Source organism: Microsporum canis, genomic scaffold (assembly GCF_000151145.1).
Source record: "Microsporum canis CBS 113480 supercont1.2 genomic scaffold, whole genome shotgun sequence".
Lineage (NCBI taxonomy): Eukaryota > Fungi > Ascomycota > Eurotiomycetes > Onygenales > Arthrodermataceae > Microsporum > Microsporum canis.
In genome coordinates, this window is record NW_003299168.1 from 1,943,029 (window position 1) to 1,961,824 (window position 18,796).

At 47.7% G+C, this 18,796-nt stretch overlaps 6 protein-coding genes across 6 annotated transcripts in view; 1 reads left to right on the plus strand and 5 right to left on the minus strand.

The window, feature by feature from the left end:
- MCYG_02170 (ATP-dependent permease) overlaps positions 1-1,799 on the minus strand; it is a gene marked incomplete at both ends in the record, with an annotated part of 3,463 nt that extends 1,664 nt beyond the window's left edge. The window contains 2 exons of the mRNA XM_002849190.1: positions 101-1,179; positions 1,226-1,799. Of these exons, the coding sequence (XP_002849236.1) occupies positions 101-1,179; positions 1,226-1,799 (1,653 nt within the window). The remainder of the gene's footprint in view (positions 1-100; positions 1,180-1,225) is intronic.
- A 539-nt stretch (positions 1,800-2,338) lies between these two features.
- MCYG_02171 (conserved hypothetical protein) lies at positions 2,339-4,063 on the minus strand (the record flags this gene model as incomplete). Its single annotated transcript, XM_002849191.1, has 3 exons — positions 2,339-3,263; positions 3,322-3,574; positions 3,694-4,063. The coding sequence occupies 3 exons, from the start codon at positions 4,061-4,063 to the stop codon at positions 2,339-2,341; spliced, it is 1,548 nt and encodes a 515-aa protein (XP_002849237.1).
- A 532-nt stretch (positions 4,064-4,595) lies between these two features.
- On the minus strand, positions 4,596-5,758 carry MCYG_02172 (protein kinase domain-containing protein; the record flags this gene model as incomplete). The annotated part of the gene is made up of 4 exons (XM_002849192.1): positions 4,596-4,819; positions 4,886-5,051; positions 5,115-5,437; positions 5,662-5,758. The coding sequence occupies 4 exons, from the start codon at positions 5,756-5,758 to the stop codon at positions 4,596-4,598; spliced, it is 810 nt and encodes a 269-aa protein (XP_002849238.1).
- A 1,124-nt stretch (positions 5,759-6,882) lies between these two features.
- MCYG_02173 (ER-derived vesicles protein ERV14) lies at positions 6,883-7,595 on the plus strand (the record flags this gene model as incomplete). Its single annotated transcript, XM_002849193.1, has 4 exons — positions 6,883-6,983; positions 7,103-7,258; positions 7,373-7,439; positions 7,503-7,595. 4 exons carry the CDS (start codon positions 6,883-6,885, stop codon positions 7,593-7,595), a joined length of 417 nt encoding a protein of 138 aa, XP_002849239.1.
- Positions 7,596-9,200: 1,605 nt separating this feature from the next.
- MCYG_02174 (PSP1 domain-containing protein) lies at positions 9,201-11,925 on the minus strand (the record flags this gene model as incomplete). The annotated part of the gene is made up of 3 exons (XM_002849194.1): positions 9,201-9,744; positions 9,802-10,438; positions 10,494-11,925. 3 exons carry the CDS (start codon positions 11,923-11,925, stop codon positions 9,201-9,203), a joined length of 2,613 nt encoding a protein of 870 aa, XP_002849240.1.
- A 5,536-nt stretch (positions 11,926-17,461) lies between these two features.
- MCYG_02175 (HIRA-interacting protein 5) lies at positions 17,462-18,562 on the minus strand (the record flags this gene model as incomplete). Its single annotated transcript, XM_002849195.1, has 3 exons — positions 17,462-17,584; positions 17,672-18,214; positions 18,314-18,562. The coding sequence occupies 3 exons, from the start codon at positions 18,560-18,562 to the stop codon at positions 17,462-17,464; spliced, it is 915 nt and encodes a 304-aa protein (XP_002849241.1).
- Between the last annotated feature and the right edge of the window lie 234 nt (positions 18,563-18,796).

An 18,796-nucleotide genomic window follows, 5' to 3' on the forward strand; every position in this document is an offset into this window, starting at 1 on the left:
TATCACGTTAAAGGCATTGAAGGCGTCCTTTTTACCTCAGTCAGTACACACGCCTGTAACAATAAAACTGAGCTCTATCTGATGGGAAATGATTACTTACTAAACCGCTGGTTGGCTCATCAAGGAACAGTATACTTGGACTTGTGACAAGCTCGCACGCGATGCTAACACGTTTTTTCTCACCACCGGATATACCACGGCCTTTGCCTTCCTCAGAACCAATGAGTTGATCCTTGATATGGTGAATACCAAGTTGCTTTTCAACCTCATATACACGCTGCTGTTTGGCTGCCTCACTCATATCCCGAGGTAAGCGGAGCAATGCACTGTTCAAGATGGTTTCGTGGACTGTCAAGGTAGGTAGCATGGTGTCGTCTTGATCAACGAATCCAACAACTTTCCTATACTCGCTATCATTGAATTTTTCACCATTAACATATATATCGCCGTGAACGATACCCCGTTTATTCTTTCTGGCGAGAATATCCAAGAATGTTGTCTTTCCTGCACCAGATGCTCCCATGATCGCTGTGACCTGACCGGGTTTCGCAACCCCACGAATACCCCCGAGTATTTGTTGGCCGTTGATATAGTAGGCGATATTTTCAAACTGCAATGCTGCCGGCTTATGGTCTGCCATGAGCTTTGAACCCTCATCATCGGAATCATCAGCGAGAGAGCTGTATTGATTGTAGACCTTCCGCCTCGATAGGTACCAGATGAGGAGTATGACGCCAACAATGAAAAGTGAACACCCGGCGATAATTCCAGCGATGAGCGGAGTGTTGATAACCTTTACTGGTGGCTTGTATCCCGGTACCGCTGTCTTGTATAAACACTCGCTGGACCAGCAGTCTAATAGAATAGACTTATCACCGAAAATATCCGTTATCACCTTATCGATGACAGGCTCTGAGAACGCACTTCCATCCTTGGAACTGTCGCCTTGGGTAGAGGTCGAAGTAAACTTAGCCGGGCCCGTAAGCTGTCCGAACAGTGGTTCTAAGCTAACACCCGTTTTCTCGCATAGCATTCGATCGGGAACGCATCCACACTTAATATTCTGGCACTCGTATGTCGTGGTATTCTGATTAGCCGTTATTTCCATATTCCATTTGCATTTATCAAGGGAGCAGTAGAATGACTCCAGTTGATCAACCCAGACTAGCCAAGCCGAAGCTGTTAGCTCTCGCATCAAGTCATAAATACTACATCAAATACTTACACTGAAAGTTGCATGTCTTGTCTTCTTCCTTGCATGAGAATGTCACCTGCGGCTTCTTTTCCTTGAGCATGTCGCGAATCTTTCGGTTGGTGACTTCGCACATTTGATAGTTCTCGGCGATGGTTTCTCCTCCGTTATGGTGCCTATAGCAGACGCCTCCCTCTTTCTCAGGCATCATAGCATTACAAGCATCGTTCGTATCGCACATGTTACAGTTAATTCCAGACCAGCCGTCCTTGCACTGGCAGGATGAGCCTTTGCGAGGAGTTCTGTCCCGTCCATCGGCCAAAGAGCCGCATAACGGCTCAGCACAGTCATCACCACCAAATCCAGGTGGGCAATCGCATTTGCCGTTGAATTTATTGCATTTGCCAAACTGGTGGCATTTGAAGGCATCGAGCTGGCAGTTGAAGCATGGGGGGCATTCTGGCGGTCTGGTGCTGCGGAGAGTGAAGGGGGTCGCTTCAGAGACAAAGTTATCCGTGGTACCGTTGATTTCGTAGCTGCTCGCCTGCCATGTCGACTGTAATGCAGGAAGAAGGGCAAAGAGGCCAAGCAACGAAAGTCGCGCCATCTTAGCCGTTGGGCGAAGGAGGCGAAACAAACAGCAGTAGAGGCCTCACGGAGGTTCAGATCAGGCCATATGATGGCATTAAAGCAGTATATTAGTTAGAATATTGTGCCGGGACTGCTGGTAATAACGGCGCTTTGGGTGTTCGGCTCGAAGGCGATGAGCTTGTCTGCCTAGCTTCGGCGGGTAGATCGACGGCGATTCGGGTGTTGCGCAGGCGCACGACAAGTTATATCCTCAGAGAAGAGAGCTAGAGCTTAGTCTGTATAGCGCGAAATGTATCGGGCAAGCCTGACGAGCAGAGCGATGGTGGTGTTGGTGAAGACAAAAAGGAGTATGCGAGAGAATGCGGAGAGGAGGAAGAGGTTGGAGGATGTTGAGGTTTAGGCGCATCCGCGGTGACGTTGTTCCGTTTTAACTACGCCAACCTTCTACCAAAGGCTCTCCCCCTACCAACGGCGGACATAATTAATGAATGTTGTATTAGGTAGACAGTGATAAATATCTATAGCTAATGCTGATGTGTATATATAAGGAGGAGACTACGCTAGCTGCACAGAAGGCAGTCTAATAAACCAAACGGACAGCAAGACGAATATGTGAACGACACCCGATCCAAAGAACGGCAATCCAGTCCAGGCCGGCGAGCCTAGATTGAGACCTAGATTGAACAGTCCTGCCAGAAATGGCCCGCCTATAAGTGTTCCCAGCATGATGATAAGTGAGACGACAGAGTATAGTCTTGCAGAGTATTTCGGGTCGACAAAGGACGATATCAAGCTGAGGCAGACGGCGTTAAAACCGCAGCCAAGGGTATATATTGCTACCGCGCAGACCATGATGACGAATGTAGGGGAGAATCCAATGGCGAAGCTCCCTATAGTGAGAAGCACGATGCTAATTTTGGAAAGCCACAGGTCTTTTGCATTGCTGGACAGGCCAAGGGAGTTTGATAAGAAGCTCGAAGAGAGAGGGAGAACGAGCAGGAGGAGAACGATGCTGACGCAAGCCATGAAGGAGTGGACGAAGCCAGCCTTCGAGATGGTGATGTCGTATCGAGTGGATGCATATAGCAATAGCAGATCGACTTGCTTTCGCCCCAGCGTTGAAAGGAGGAAGGTAGAGAGGATGAGTGGTACGGTACGGTTGTTGAAGATGATTTTGGTTTCCTTCCAGGCCTTGGAAAAGAGTGTCTTCAACTTGGATCCAAGGGAAGATCGAGCGAAGGGCTGGCGTTCGTCCAGAGATCCACGTCCAGAGGTGTTATTCTCCGGCACAGGTTTCTGAACCTGCAATGGGATGGTCTCTGGTACTAGCAATATCAGAGGACAGCAGATGGTGAAGAACGCTGTGCCAAGGTAGTAAGGCACCCATGGGCCCAGCTTCATCATCAAAGACGATCCTATAGCTGGTGCAAGCAATTGAGCAACCACAGCTGCTAGAGATGTCTGAAAATAGACGGTAGACCTAAACATCGTTCGTCAGCTGAAAAAGAATAGCCTTGTTAAAAGATGCTCTAACTAACCGATTCGCCTCATCGACGACGTCCGATACCATGGTCATAACCATTGCATTTGACACGCCGGGCCCTCCGCCTATGAAGGCGAACATGCTCCCGATCCAGATCGCCTGAAGGGGTATGTATCGATGAAGCGCGCAGACCATCAAGGCCCAGAAAGCACCCAAGAGGATACCGACCATGGTCAACCGCAACACAAACCTGCGGCCATATCTAGGATTATCGGCTAGCTGGCCATATGGAAGAAGTAACAAGATGCCTGCAGTAATCCAAGAAAGCAATACAATCAGCTACGGAGTTTCAACATTGGGGGAGAACAACACATGGCAGGGCCTGGTGAGGAATGAGATGAACGAGACGGAAGAGCAGCCAGCGTACTAGGAATGGCATCAAAACTCGCGCCCAAAGCTTGCACATAGGCTACCTCGCTCTGTACAGCCTTTATCTTGCATTCTGACTCTGGTATATCCTGTGGATATGGGAATCGATCTGGATGGTGTTTATCGAAGTAATTGCGGCAGGCAATCAATTCAAAGATGCGAGTCTGCGGTATGAAATCGAAGAACGCAGCAAAGTCTAGCAGGAATAAGATGACAATACACAGAATGATAAATCTTGTCTGGTTTATTTTCCTTCTCACAGTGACGGGCTCGGAAGGGTTCGATATCGATTCAGCGACCTGCTCCTCGTCTGGCTGCAAAAGGGGGTCATCTTGTTCAGCATTCATGACGTCCATCTCAGCGTCCATCCTGCTCACCACTCTATCAATATTCCTGTTTCTGCCTTTTAAACAACTAGGAAGGGCGTGAGGCTGAAGCCCGGAAACGAGAAGACGACTGAATCGCAAGCTGTAAACAGAGAGAGAGAGCTCGGGGACTGGTTTCGAAAAGCTCCTTCAAACGCCAGTCTCAAGATATATATTAATTGGTCTGCCTGCTCCCTACAAGGCTTGTTTTCCTCAAAAAGACTAACGCTAAGATGGTTTACATCACATCCTCAGCTCTGCCGCTTGGCGGAAGAAAGGACGAGAGGAAGAAGAAAAAACGACCGTCCTCGGTGGCGCCTCGTAAAAAGATGAAAAAGTTGGCTATTATTTCTTATTGTTTGCTCTCTTTGTCCTCCTGTTCAAATATATTCAACATCCAAGCAACAGATGAGCCACCGTCTAAGCCTTTGACACATCGTCATCTCTTGCTCAGCTTTGGATGCTTATAAAGCTAAAAAGGAAAAGGCTGAGTGGGGAGCGACTAATAGTACATCAACTATAAATCCCGAGGTGTTTAAGATGACCCAAAGATTCCTATTCCACCTTGTATCTCTTCGGGAGGGAGCGTCAGCCATTCATCTGTGATCAGTTCGAAAGAGGTCTTCCTCGCATCCTGATCCCATGTCAACGCCTTTCGTATAAACCGGAGAAACATGTCTTTCTCTTTTCCTGGCGGTATCGTCGTTACGAATTCCTCAAAGCTGGTTTTTGGTATTGGGGCTTCACCTATATAATTTCCTATTGCCATCTACTGTGTGAGAGGCAATGCCCCATTTAGAGAAAGCAAAAGGAAGCGAAGCTTACCATCTGCATCAAAGTAGGTCGAGAAGAGCGGACTCTGCTCAACCATTTCCCGTGGAGGAAGGCCGAGATAGCCTATGTACTGTGCCATAGCCAGCGGAAGCACGTACTGCCTGTTCACACGGTCTACCGGGTCGAAGAGGTTTTTGCCTTCCATCAGCTCTAGCGTCTATATTCGAATATTTTAGCTGCGGTCTTAAAAAATACTTTTATGGGGAAATGCTGTACTCACCATAACACCAATGGACCAGATGTCAACCGGGAAACTCCACGGTAGCCCTAAAAGAACTTCTGGGGCGCGGTACAGATCGGGCATCCACCAGTCTGAATTCCCGCATCCTTCAAACTGCCGCATTTGGCCAAAATCGGTTAGAATAGGGTGACCAGAGAATTCAGGTAACGTAGGCCTAGACTTGTAGACGATACTTGAAACAATCCCGTTACCGTCTTTGGTGATTATCGGCACACTTGGGTCCTGTGCTTCTTGGTACTCAACATCCTTAAGACTAGTAGTGTCATCGCCAATGTCCATCAGAATGTTCTGCGGCGAAATATCTATTCGATCGGATGTAAATATGTGGGTATTCATTGCAAAGGACACATCGGACGCTTACCCGTATGCACAAGACCACAGATCGTATGTAGCCAGTTCACTGAAAATAACAAATGGTGCACTATTGATTTAACTAGAAGCCTCGGTAGCACTCCGTTTGGGAACATCTCCTGTAATGTGGGGGCACTGTTTCCCTGAGGCTTGGACACGATGCAGTAATGGCGACCAGTTGGGCCGTTGACCGCGAAAATGTCCTGTGCAAGACGTATAAAGTCTAGCCCAGGGTGGTCCTCCTCGGCGAGCGACTTCATGCGTTGGAGCATATTGACCTCGTTGAGAACAGGAGCTATCAGAGATCTTGCATTATCAACCTGCACTGTGGCTTTCAGGGTCTTATATTCTTTCGTTCTACAGATTTGTAGTCAGTAGCTTATAATACCTAAGGGCCGAACGTATAAATACTTCTCATCTGAGGCAAGCCAGACAGTTGAATAGGCGCCATAACCGAGTTTGGCAATTATTCGATATCTATCATTCAAAAGCTGTCCAATTTTGACCGGATAGTAGTCCTTTTCATAATAGAACGGTAGGGCTTGCTCTTCAATTGCCTGTGTCGCCATCGTACGAGTCAGTTGGCGAGACAGCGGAGGCCTGAATATTGAGATGAGCGGGAACGATGAAGCTATAACTCCCGCTCTCAGAGGCGCCATTTCTGTCTCTTTCTCCTTGCAGCTCAAGTAGCCAGCTATTCACATTCCCGGAGCTGGCGGTCCCTCGAGATGCCAAGGGCGCATAGCACTTTTGAGGCGTTAGCTGATGCATGGAATAGCTTCATGACATCGCTGGCTTAAGTAACGCATGTCTTGATACCACGATTCGGTTCTGGCATTAGTGCTGGCATGTTGATAGAGTGCTTCATTCCTCGGGTCGTATCTAATATATTCTCAGGCTTTTAAGGCTTCGAGGCTCTGTCGGAAGCGCAGGCATACATATTATTGATAGCTATAGTTACATCGTAAAATAAAATAAAAACGAGTTGATCCTTGCTAGCGACAAACTGTTTTTATGCCTGAGGTTGAAATCTTTTCGGGCGGAAGACCTGGCGAAACCCAATCGGGTAATTCCCACAACTTTCAAGATCTCCACGCAACAACAACAACAACTTCTTCCTCTCCCCTGCGCAAAGTCTCAACTTCTCCGGCTCTGAATCTTCTCGCCCTGCAACAGAGACACAATAATCGATCCTCGACCAACCGACCAGCCGACCTTTCCTGCCTTGCTGTCCGTAAGCCCGTGAGTCCAACTCCAGCCTCATCTCCCATCTGATCCCTCATCCTCGGTTGAGCACTCTTATACGGGGCCGACGGCGTGATCTCTCCAGGTTATCGTTTAGTCTAACGTTCTGTGACTGTGTGGGATAGTAGGCTTGTTTCTTAGCTCCTCCATAATGTCGGGAGAAGCATGGCTATACCTCCTAGCTGTCCTCATCAATGCGGTCAACCTCTTTCTGCAGGTCTTCTTCACGATCATGTATAGCGATCTAGAATGGTGTGTACTCTTCTTTTATTCTGTGAAACCTGAAGACATAAGAGGGCCCTCTACAGGACTCTCTAGCAGGCCCACCTCTGTCTTGAATGTACACTGGCTGACTCTACTTTCATTATTAGCGACTATATCAACCCTATCGATCTATGTAACCGCTTGAACGCCTATATCATTCCTGAAGCTGCTGTCCATGCCTTCTTAACCTTCCTGTTTATTATCAACGGCTACTGGCTCACAATTGCACTCAACTTGCCCCTTCTAGCATACAATGCGAAGAAGTATGTTCACCCCGCAGCTAACTGCACAGCTGCGCAGGCACCCATATACCCCTAGCATTTCCACCATTCGGTCATGTGGAGATCTCCAGGCTAACAATGTATTCTTTTCCCAAGGATATTCGAAAATCAACATCTCCTCGATGCTACAGAAATTTTCCGAAAGTTGAACGTTCATAAGAAGGTACAGCTTCAAAGCTCGTCCCTCTCCCACTGAGCAATTATGCTGACCCCACTGTCTCTCTAGGAATCATTCATCAAACTGGGTTTCCACCTAGTCATGTTCTTTTTCTACCTTTACAGCATGATCGTTGCCCTCATCCGAGACGAAACCAATTGACTACGTGATAAGACGGCTCACGCCATGCAAAACGGTCGACCGCGATATTAAAAATCACCAGTTCAAATGTTCGAAACACACATACACACATATCACCAAATAGCAACGACGGAGTTACGACGAAGGCGGTTTTATTGGCTGGCTAACTTCTCTTTTGATCTCACGAGTCCCAATGTTTTTTTTTTTTTTTTTCCAAAAAAAAAAAAAAAAAAGGGATTCGAAGCGCCTTTGTATTCGACGATATTCTTCTTCTTTTTTATGATAATGCTCACCAGGAGTCCGTGTACAAATCAAAACCCTGACTAGACTTGGTGGAGATGAGAAATGCGAGAACGATTCCCGACCCTCCCGATATATTCCCCCCCCACCTTTCTTGTCTTATGAGAGATCTCGAATATTGCCGATCCCCTTCGTTATCTATTTTTGCATCAACTCAGTCGTTCGTTCACTCGCATGTAATGCTTAGCCTAACTGTGCTCGTTGTCTGTTACCTTACTCGGGCACCGTTGCATTGCGAAATAAGGAACTCGACCTTCGGGACCAGAGCCTCAGAACAACATACATTGTAATCATTTACTGGCTGTTGCACCCTCCCCCTCTAACCTCTAACCCGTTTATATAACAGATACGTTAGAGAACTGTGAATAATAAATACATATTTCGAGTGATTGAGAATTTATTTAATTTAGTCTGTCTGTCTGTTGATGAAGTGTAGATGCCACATGGGAAAAAAAAAAATAGGGGGAAAAGAGCCCTTCTAAGTCAAAAAACGCTTCAAAGAAAAGATTCCCAGCATGTAATAGCAATTTCTGATCTCGCCGTATTCTCTCTTGTCTTATAACTGTATTATCGAACTTTTGCAGGAAGAGGAAAAAATCGGGTAAACGTCATGGTGTAAAATAAAAGAGAAAGTGGTTACTATCGAAGGAAACAGAGAATTGGAAAAAAAAAAAAGAAAGAAATTAATGAAAAGGAAAAAAAGGATGGAAGGGAGAGAAGGAAGTCAAAAAGTATTTTAACAAGAAAGCAAGCGGTGACCAACCGGTGACAATAACAAATTGTAGCATGGATAGCTGGAATTGAAAACAACAAAGCCCAATAAAGACTGTATGTATCGTAACACCTTTCCTCTTTTTTTTATCCTTTTTTTATTTTGAGTATGTTCCTCCTCTTAACTTGGCTTTCGTAACGTTTCGTTGTGTTAGTTGGGTGGATGGATGCAAGAATGTATGTAGAAACGAAAGTGTTGGGTATAAATTGAAAGAGTGGATGAACCGTGTCCAAATGGCTTCCAAGGTATCCGGATGGCCGAGGGTATGTGAATGATCCGTTATTCGTAAGTTTCAAGATTCTATAGGGGTACTTTAAACCAAAGGTTTGAATCTCGGAGAAAGGTAACAACGGTATTCACAGTCTCCAACAACGCCATTGCAAATTAATATTTCTAAAGAAAAAAAAGGGGAGTCTGTTCGTGTACCAAGATGCAAAACTGAGCAAGGAGTATCATGTTATCAAAGTGACATTTCTGGTAAGCGAAGGTGCAAATTGAATAGGTAAAGGGGGCCGGAGCTATGGCGATATCGGCGTTAAGTAGAGTGTGTACCCTTAGGAATTAAGCGACAGGCTGTGGAATTGGTTAGTCCATTCATTCTGAGCTGGGTGAGCCCTATGGCCGCCCACATTAAGTCGGCCAAATTCAGCAGCATTAGGGTCCATCATGCCATAGCTGGGTTGCGGGTATGATGAAAATGGGTCGGTTTGGGGTTGAATTCCGGCTCCAAACCCAGTATCGGGTTGTCTAGCAACACCGAAAGTGTGGTATGGATCTAAATAAGGTGGACGCATCCCCGACTGCACAGAGTCCCTGTTAGCGGGATCGGAGTATGGGCCTGATATGCCTTGATTGATACCGCTATACTGCCCAAAGTCAGGCTGTCGACGTCGGTCAGCGTGGGCGTCCTGCCCGTATCCCATTAGTCCAGCATTAGGGACGGGGGCTGGTAATCCAGGAGAAGGAGTGACGAATGAAGCAGGATTGATGGCGGACATCCAGATACGTGTCTTGTATATCTTGAAAAGGTCTGTCACCAACGAATTAAAATTGATGTAAGAGTCAGCAAAGTAGTAGAAGGTCAGCTTCTTCCAATCCCTATAGTCGTATTAGTAAAAATGAAGCAAATTAATAGATGACAATAGTTAAACTCACATTTGGAATTCAGCGTCCAGGATTTCCATGTTAAGACGGTGTTCTGCCACCTTTTGCTGGCACACCCGTTTGGCCTTGGCTTCATTCCCTTCCTTATCACGGAGGGTTTGGATCTCGTGATTTTGAGCCAGTCGTTTAATCAATTTAGGTTTTATTTCCGTGGCTTGTGGTTCTTGGGACGTATGCTGAGATTGAGGACCCATACCCCCGACTGCGCTACCTGGGGCGCCACCTAAAGCGGGAGCTCCACCAGGGTTGATAGGCGCAGTACCGCCAGCCTGGTTCTGACGCGAGAACAACATCAACCATTTATAATGTTCCTCAGCATAATGGTCCTTGAGTTCTTTGGCTTTGGCCCAGCTAATATTAGCATGGGCAACAGTACCTAAATCAGTGCCTCGGTCAGCTTCGACGATGACAAGCTCCCCAGCTTTGACTTCTAGCCCAGTGCCCTCTTGGATATAGAAGACATCTGCTCGGTAACATTTGAAGGTGACAATGAAGAGCTGCTGGTTTTGATGAGGCTGTCCTAGGGCAGCATGTTGGCGTCCGAAAGCATTGGGCATGACGTAAGCTTGGTGAAGAGAAGTTGATATTCCGGAAGATGGGATGGCATCTTGTCCGGGTGCGTACGGTGCTGTTATAGAACTATATTAGCGATAGAGTCAATTTGGATGGGGTGGTGCATTTACCAATCTCCGCAGATGAGGTATTTAAACCATTGTCTGCGAAATTTCCGTCATCACGGGTTAATAGTGAAGATGTCGAACCAGCCGATGCACGGGTTTCGGTAGATGATGGGAAAGATGATGATGCATGTCTCGTCAACGTATCAGCAAAAGAATGGCGACGACTCTGGGGTACATCCGAGACGCTACCGAAACCAAGTGAACTCTGCCACTGAGCTCTTTTGATGTTTTCCAAAGTACGGTTCTCTAAGGATGCAAAGGTAGGGAACTGCTTTTCCAAATTAGTTGAGTGCTCACTGAAGCGTCTGCGTGCATTGTTGCGGGAGTTGTAGCCTGCAAAGCCACCCCCATCGTCCAAATCATCAATGGCGAGGTCAGATTCTTCAGGGACACTGCCTTGTATGGGGTGAAGCTTGTGGGCTTGGGCCATGGAATAGCCGCTGGTGGCAGAGGTTGATGAGAGAGTACGATCACGGAATCTGTTCGCACTTTCAGCTTGGCTTGAGGCAGCTTGACGCAACATTGCGTTCTCCAGAGTGAGTTGCTCGATCGTCCGTGCCTGATTAGAAGCCCAGTTATTATTGCTGGACTCCATGCCGCTGGGGCTAATGTCGTCATCGTCTTCCCGGACACGCCCCAGAGTAGCGGGGTCATGCCCTAATTCCAACAGGCTGGGGCGAGATGAGCGACGCTGAACTGAATACGGTGCAGCAGGCCTATTGCGGCTAAGTGGTGGAGTGGGCTTATTGGAAGTAGCCAGGGGAGGGGGCATGCTGTTCGATTCGGGGTCCAGTTGTCCAACGGAGTATGACTGTGAGCGATACGTTTTGGGGGTGGGATGAAGCGGTATGGCAAATGGGATCGGAGGATCCCCAGATGCTTGGTGTGCGGTAGTGCCGCTCTGATCTTCACCTGAAGTGCTAATCAGGTTCGGGGGGTGGGAACTGGTAGGAGATTGAAGCACCTCTACCATGCGAGAAGGTGGTTCCTTTCGATTTTCAGTGTTCCAAATACCCGTACCCCATGGGAAAGATCCGGTGCCAGATGCAGTTCCCCAGGTAACCGATGTGGTAACCCCGGGGCTTGTAGCAGTGCCCCATGATGCTTGATCTGCTGCGGGAGTGGTAGGATTGGAGCTGACTGGAGAAAAAGAGCTGGTGACAGGAAGCGAAGCTTTCCTCATGAGAGTGCTGGGCACTTCATTAAGCCAAGATGTACGGCGACGTTGGTTTGCTAAGGGTGTGGGTTGGTTTTGAGTCTGATGATGATGATCAACTTCGTCATCGGAGGAAGCAAGGGCATCAGAATCAGGTGTCGAACGGCGGACACCTGGTCGAGTTTTCTCTAACAGTATGGATGCATTGTTTCCTGGTGTATTTGTAAATGCGACGCTTGCGGATCGTCCTGGCTGGCCATTTTTGGTTGAGGCCGCCATATTTATTAATGTGCTTATAAAACGAGAAATGAAGATAAAGAGGCTTTGGTGGGACCGTTGGAGAGGGTCTTTTGATACCGAAACTTCAGTACAGTGATCGTAGGTACTGCAGCTCGTCGAATTATATTTGAGATGTCGGTGAGATGACGTTCACCCAAGATCCAAGTAAGAAATCCCTGGATTTAAAACAAGAGGAGTTGCTCGCATGTGTTGGCGACGATGAGATGTTTCCCTACCATGAGAAGAGAGATTAGAACAGGATCGACCGACAACAGTAAGAATATTCCAAGTCGGTCTCTGATATACGCCACAGTATGACGTCTTTATGAAGATAAAATCCTCCTTTCAATATGTAGACTGTTGCGATAGGTTCGTGACAAGAGACTTGGAAAAACTTCGCGTGGCTAGTAACACTCACACGTGCGTCAACCCCAATCTGGGGAAAGTTGAAAGGACGCTACCCGCAGGTGGCACGCGTCAAGGAAATCACCGAAGGGGCCGTGATAGATTTAAGCTGAGACGAAAAGGCCCATTAGCAAATTATCTCGGGACGATAGCACAACAGGCGGCAATATGTGGATTGCGCAGCAGTTCGTCTGATAAAGAGCCCAAGGACAGACGCCGAATGCGACTGCGACCTACCCCGTAGTCTCAAATGTGTAGTCTAATATCGGAAAGTAGGCGTCGAAGGAGATGCGGATTTGAAAACTACAGATCGATAGCGCGTTAGCACAAGAAGCAGACGACAGTGGTGAAACTGAAGGGGAAGAAGTGTGAATATACTGAACTAAACGGTGCTCTCCCGTCTCGAAAAATGTCTTTCCCCCCAACTCACGCCCAAAGGAGTATATGCACGGCAACAGGATGTTAGAAGAAGACTGAGGCCGTCTGGCACGCGCGACCTGTCAAATAAGGTTGTGGAGGGGTTACAGGGCGACCAGGCCGGATGGTGTGAGTTGAGGCCGGGTGTCTGAATCGTTTTCTCACGGATAAGTGCCGCGTGAAACAGGAATAACAAGTATGAAGTATCCGTATGGTTGACGATGGAAGAGCGCCGACGAGTTCGGTGACGGAGTATCGAGTATATATGAAATACTCAATAGCCGACGAGATCCTGATGTTGGCAAGGCCGGGCCACGATGACAAGGTAGTTAAGCGTCGGCTGATGATTGCTTATCTAGGGAGAAGCGCATTCACCAGCGGATCATCGTGGAGGGTTTCAGCAAGCCGGCGACGATGTGGGAGTGGGTAGCCGTAGCGGTCGTGTGGGAGAGGAGAGCGAGGACGACGGACAGTGTAAGTAGAGAGGGAGGAGCCAGAAGAAACAGCAGAGGTGGTAGCAGAAGTAAGTGGGTGGCGTGAGGCGGCGGCGGTAGATCTGGATGGCTCAACTGAGTCTAAGTCTCGTCTCCAGAAACCCCAGAAATCCACGACGTATGAAAGGATGGTGGCACTAGGTTTGGCGGAGTCAGGAGGTGTGGGCGAGCTCCTCGTTCATCTCTTTCTTTTTTTTTTTTTTTTTTTTTTTCGCTTTCCTGCAGTACTGCTTGCTTGCGTTTGCTCCGTCTTTCTGCTTAATTGCTGGGTCTCTGCTTGCTGCTACTGCTTTCTTTTTCCTTGGTTCTCACTATTCCTTGAACCCTGGGCCCGCCTCGAGCCTAAAGTCAGTCTGGAATCTCTTGATCTGCGCCTAAAACCTTCACGTTGACTCTTGTTCCATTCTATATAAGAGATTTGGTTAAGACCAGAACCCATACCTATATCAGGGAGCCAACTGTTAGGTTGGAACTGACGCTGGCACTAGGGGAGATGGAGTTACCTGAAGCGAAGAAAAAGTCCCTGCTGTCAATCCAGCTTTCGCCCGGCCGGCTTTCTCCCCATTCAGCTATACAAGCTAACCGTTTATATGTGGAGTCTTTTGGACTCAGTCCCTGGTAGTCAAGGCGGCCAAAGCCCTCGCTTCTGGACTCCCAAGTTGGCCAGGGAAGCCACTTATCTGGGAGCACTGATGGCTTCAATAATGGAGGTTCTATGGCGAGGCTCCGTAGCTCTCTGTCTCAAGCAGTCGACTTCGATGGATAAGACGTCAAGGGAAAAGAAAGTATCCAGGGGAGCTGTCAATGTCGAATGTTCCCTTCCCTTCTCTCGTCTCGTCTTCGCTTTGTGCTACAATGATCACGAGAGGGCATATTGCGTCTGTCCGTGGCCGTTGACTTGTCAATGTGCGGCTATATATACCTTCCACCAGCCTTCTTCACAAGTCTTCTCTCTGTAGCTATCGCAAATATCATTTTACCAATGCCTTGGACACCAACTAACTTTCTGAAATCCAAGGTATATGTACAAGCATATGGAGTACATAGGGATAGAATATTGATTCGCCTTCCAAGTAATAACAAAATATCCCAAGCTGTCTGTGAACAGGCAGACAGGAAAACCGCCCAAAATAAAAAAAAAAGGGAGGTCAGTGAGCCTCCAGCCAGACCGTACACTTGCAGCTGTGCCTCCCTGGTTCCAAAACACCCCTCAATCCTAGCCAGTTAGCTGATGTATCTTCAGTATTCTGAAGCAGAGTAAAAAGAAAAAGTGGTTTGACGTTGAAGAAGATGAAAAGTCGGAAAGAAAAAGATAGAAGTTTTCGTTTCCCTTTTGGGCCTCAAGCTAGGGCAAGGCATCCCCACGTGAATGTTCACATGATATATTCCTCTTTTGGGCCTTCGGAAAACGAACTACGTGGTAACTACATGGATTTCATGATATTATATGGCAGTCCAACCTCCGTAGTATACTAGAATAAAGGGGGCTTCTCGGGAGCTTTGGTTGTCCTGTGTCTTTGCTTGACCTTTCCACGCTGCTGTGGGTATTTGCTGCCCACGAAACCCACCATTAACCTTCTTTGATGGTCCAAACTACGGTTCTGCTTGCCCAAAGCTCCCCAAAGCCAAACCCACCAGGTGAGTGAGCAGGCGCGGGCAAACAAAGAATCCTTAGTCGCTTAACTGCTGTGAGGAGAAGGGTGAAAAGGTCTGGCTAAGTCTCGTACTCGACCAGGATGACGACTCCACGACTCTCTGGATGCTTATCCCAGGCCGGCCCACTATTAATATACAATATCAACAAAAACACGCCAAATCAAATGCTCTTCACGCCTAGCTGCCACTATGCCATGCGGCGTAACGGTGTTAAGATTTGCCCTTGCCCACCCTCCTCAGCCGTGGGACGGCCGAGGGCTCGAGTGGGACAGCGAGCTAAGGGCGTAGGAGGGGGGAAGTTGGCGAAGAAGTTTACGCTAAGCAAAACGTTGCTCCTGATCCTGGTTCACTTTCAGTCCAGAGCCGTGGTAGACGCTTGGCCTAGGTAGTCGATAGACCAACCGCAGAATAACTATTCCGGATGACGGCGGGTGCCGCATGCGTTAGCCTTCGTGGCTTCAACGACAGCCGGGGTACTATCAAGGACAACAGCATACTGACACGGATGATGATAGAAGAAATCGAGTCAACACAGATAATAGCCGTCGCCGTAGGTTTGCTCCACTAGATACTGCAGCATGTATGTACATTTGTCGCCATGATACGAGATAAGAGGTTATCAGGTAGGCGATGCTGGAAGCATATATGAGTTGAGACCTCGAATCACATATGGAGTATGAGGGGGTTCGATGTTTACTTGCATAGCTGGCCTGCAGCCACCAGGAAAGGGCCATGTTCTACGATGACAATGAAACGGCACACGCCATGCACCCACGCCTTAGCACCCTACATCCTCTGCCACCCCGCATATTAATCCTATATCTTACTTCGCTGGACCCTCGCCACCCTTTCTAAAATGGAACTCTTGATCGATTATCCGTATCTCGGGATATGAACAGCCCGCCAGCACAGCAGATACACTCTAGGAATAGAAACCAAATGTACCAAGCCTGGAGTACTCCACATCGACATCCGTGGAGACTTGAAGCTGGCGCTCATCGCCCGAGGTTGTATGTATAACCTCGTCTGACCAGGCGTACGCCTTCTTGAGGGATTTTTCCTGCCTTCCACCTCCGCCTCTGCATACATAGTACATCCAACATACGGGATGCGGGATGCACGGAACCGCATCCCGACCAATTTCCGGGCCTGCCAAGTACTCGATACTCATCAGGAGGACGAGCTCTTCAATCCACGCTGATGGGACACCAGGAAGACCGGCCTTTTTCACCGCACATGCTGGTTGCTAGCTATCTAATAGTCCTATCCCGTCTTCGCCCTTCTGGTTTCCCTTCTTTACATGTGTGGTTGAAACAACTCCCCACCCTTCCCCTCAATCGCGAATCCAGCATTGAAAATCGTGGGGTTAATCGTGTTGCATAGGAGCTGCTCTCTCTAGTTATGGCATTACATACCCCCTATCGAGTAGGAATGCATCAGAGACGCTAAAACAAAAGCAATAGGGCCCCGAGATCTGGTATCCGTCCACGCAAAAAAGAAACTAGTTGAACTAACATTTTTAGCATTTGGGCGATGTGATGCAGGTGAGGACGATCCTCTTCTTGGCCTTCCGGCTATTCCTAGCCACGGGTTATCAACCCATACGGAGTACAGCCTTTGGAAACTATTCGATATGCAGTGATTCTCCAATAGAACGCACAGCTTTTGGAGAAAGTGACGAATTCGATTTCCTCCCATTAAACTAACAACCTGGGCCGAATTCCACCCTTATATCCGGACTCCTTCAGTGTTTGTGTTATGCATTAAAAATCCCGCTCTACGCTTAATATACCCGCATTCACGCCCTGGAAAAGCAGCTATCGGACGGAACCTACGTCGCGACTGGCACGGGCTTTTTTCCCTTTCCTCCATAGCGTCTAAAGCCTCTACATCCACCCTATAGCCCTTCAGTAAACCATGTCCCTTGCTCGTGCTAGTGCCTGTGCTCCTTTGCAGAAACTACTTCTGTAGCCAAGGCTTCATAGCCCATTACCCATGCAAAGGATCGGCGTATGATTTCCATTGAACTATATGGAATATCTTCCAGCTATTATCATATCCTCCGTACATACACGGTACTTGGTGCTCTGTGTAATGCCTTCCCTGCCAGTAATGCCCTTCAATGTTTTGCAACGGAGCTTATGACCCTGACTCATATATTCTTCGAAACTAATACACAAGTTTCCTTAACAGTACAGAAACACAAAAAGTCTTTATCTATTGGGGGTATGGTTGTTATTGGATAGAGTGGAGGATTCCATGTTGTACGGGGTAAGGTTATTGACACATGTAACATACAGCTACATGCTAGATGCGCCATAGTCTCGACTAGATGTACATCAGCTAAGAAGAGGCCTCAGCGCTTCTGTATGCGCCGTATATATACATAGATATATACCCTCGTTAAAAGGCGACGGCGAGAAGGGACGGCAGAAGCCGTCGTACGAATGTTGATAGGTAACGCAAGAAATAACATGTGGAGAGGTCTATCAGGAAGAGGAGGAAGGGGTATCGTAGCATGCATAAATTAATCGACGTCAGGTAATCGTCCAACAAGGCCTAGGCTATCCCTGCGATGCAGTCGGCCCTTTCTGCTGCCTTAGTTTCTCTTCGAACTGTGCAAACTCCTTTGCGGCGATTTCTTCCTCGGGATCAAGTACTTGTGTGACGGATTTCACTTCTTCGATCTGTATATCAAGGTCGAGGATTAATACATTCATTTCATTCCCGGGAGGGGTAGGGGGAAAAGACATAAATTGGGTAAATGAACTCACGTAATGCATAAGCATAGACTCGATGCCGTTCTTCAAGGTCACTGTACTTGAATCACAAGTTCGGCATGCTCCGCGAAGTTTTAGCATGACGTTTCCATTTTCAAATCCGCGAAATTCAATATCCCCGCCATCTTCTTGAATAGCGGGTCGGATTCGCGTTTCGAGTAATTCCTGAATCATCCCAACAATCTCTTCATCTTCTTCGTTGTATCGTACGGCTTCTTCCATCTCTGCTTCCTCAGCACCCTCCTTGCCTGGCCTAACGTCGACAATGTTTATCAATGCCTCGCCTGTCGTGATTGCTTCAGTAATCAGGCTGAAAACCTCTGGTTTGATGTGGGCCCAGTTTGCATCGCTGTCTTTTGTTACTGTAATAAAATCCGAACCAAAAAACACGGATACAACTCCGTCAACGTTGAGTAGCTTTGCTGCTAGAGGAGAGGGATAAGGCGGTTGAAGGGTGGACCGCGGAGTTAGGTACTCGAGGAAGGAAACAGGAAAACCTTCAGGAAGGACTGGGTGATTGGGCCTGAACTTAAGAGCCTAATATTGATAGATTGGGTCAGTTGTTTGCTTTACCTGAACAACTAGCGACCCGGTTTGCGCATGGATGAAGGGGGATGTGAGGGGAAAACTGCTCACATCAGCATTGGGGGTGGTATCTGTCTCGATGAATATAGTGCGTCGGTCTGAAGGAACGCCTATGCGTCCTTGCGTAACGGGTTGGTGATGGCGTTGCAAGGTTGGGCGATGATGCGACGAGATGACCATAGGAGGTTTACTCGCGCTCGACAGCCATCTTAAAGACACCTGTGGGCCTCGCCGCCTCGACGCCGATAGGGAACCTGAGACGGCCCTTGAGAGCACATTAGATAGAGGTCTTGATGCCATGGTGAATTCACGCTTCACGCTATTCTGATATGAATGGTAAAGAAGTTCTCAAAGACCGTAACTATCTCCTCGGCCCAGTCGTCCAGTAATTATTAATAAGGACAAATAGTTCTTCCGATGCTCCGATATGCACTCCACATTCGGAAAGTACCGATAACGTGATATTCTTTAGGTCATCGCGAACATCGAAGTATTTGAATAACATAACATACAATGATAGATACGCAGTTCCGT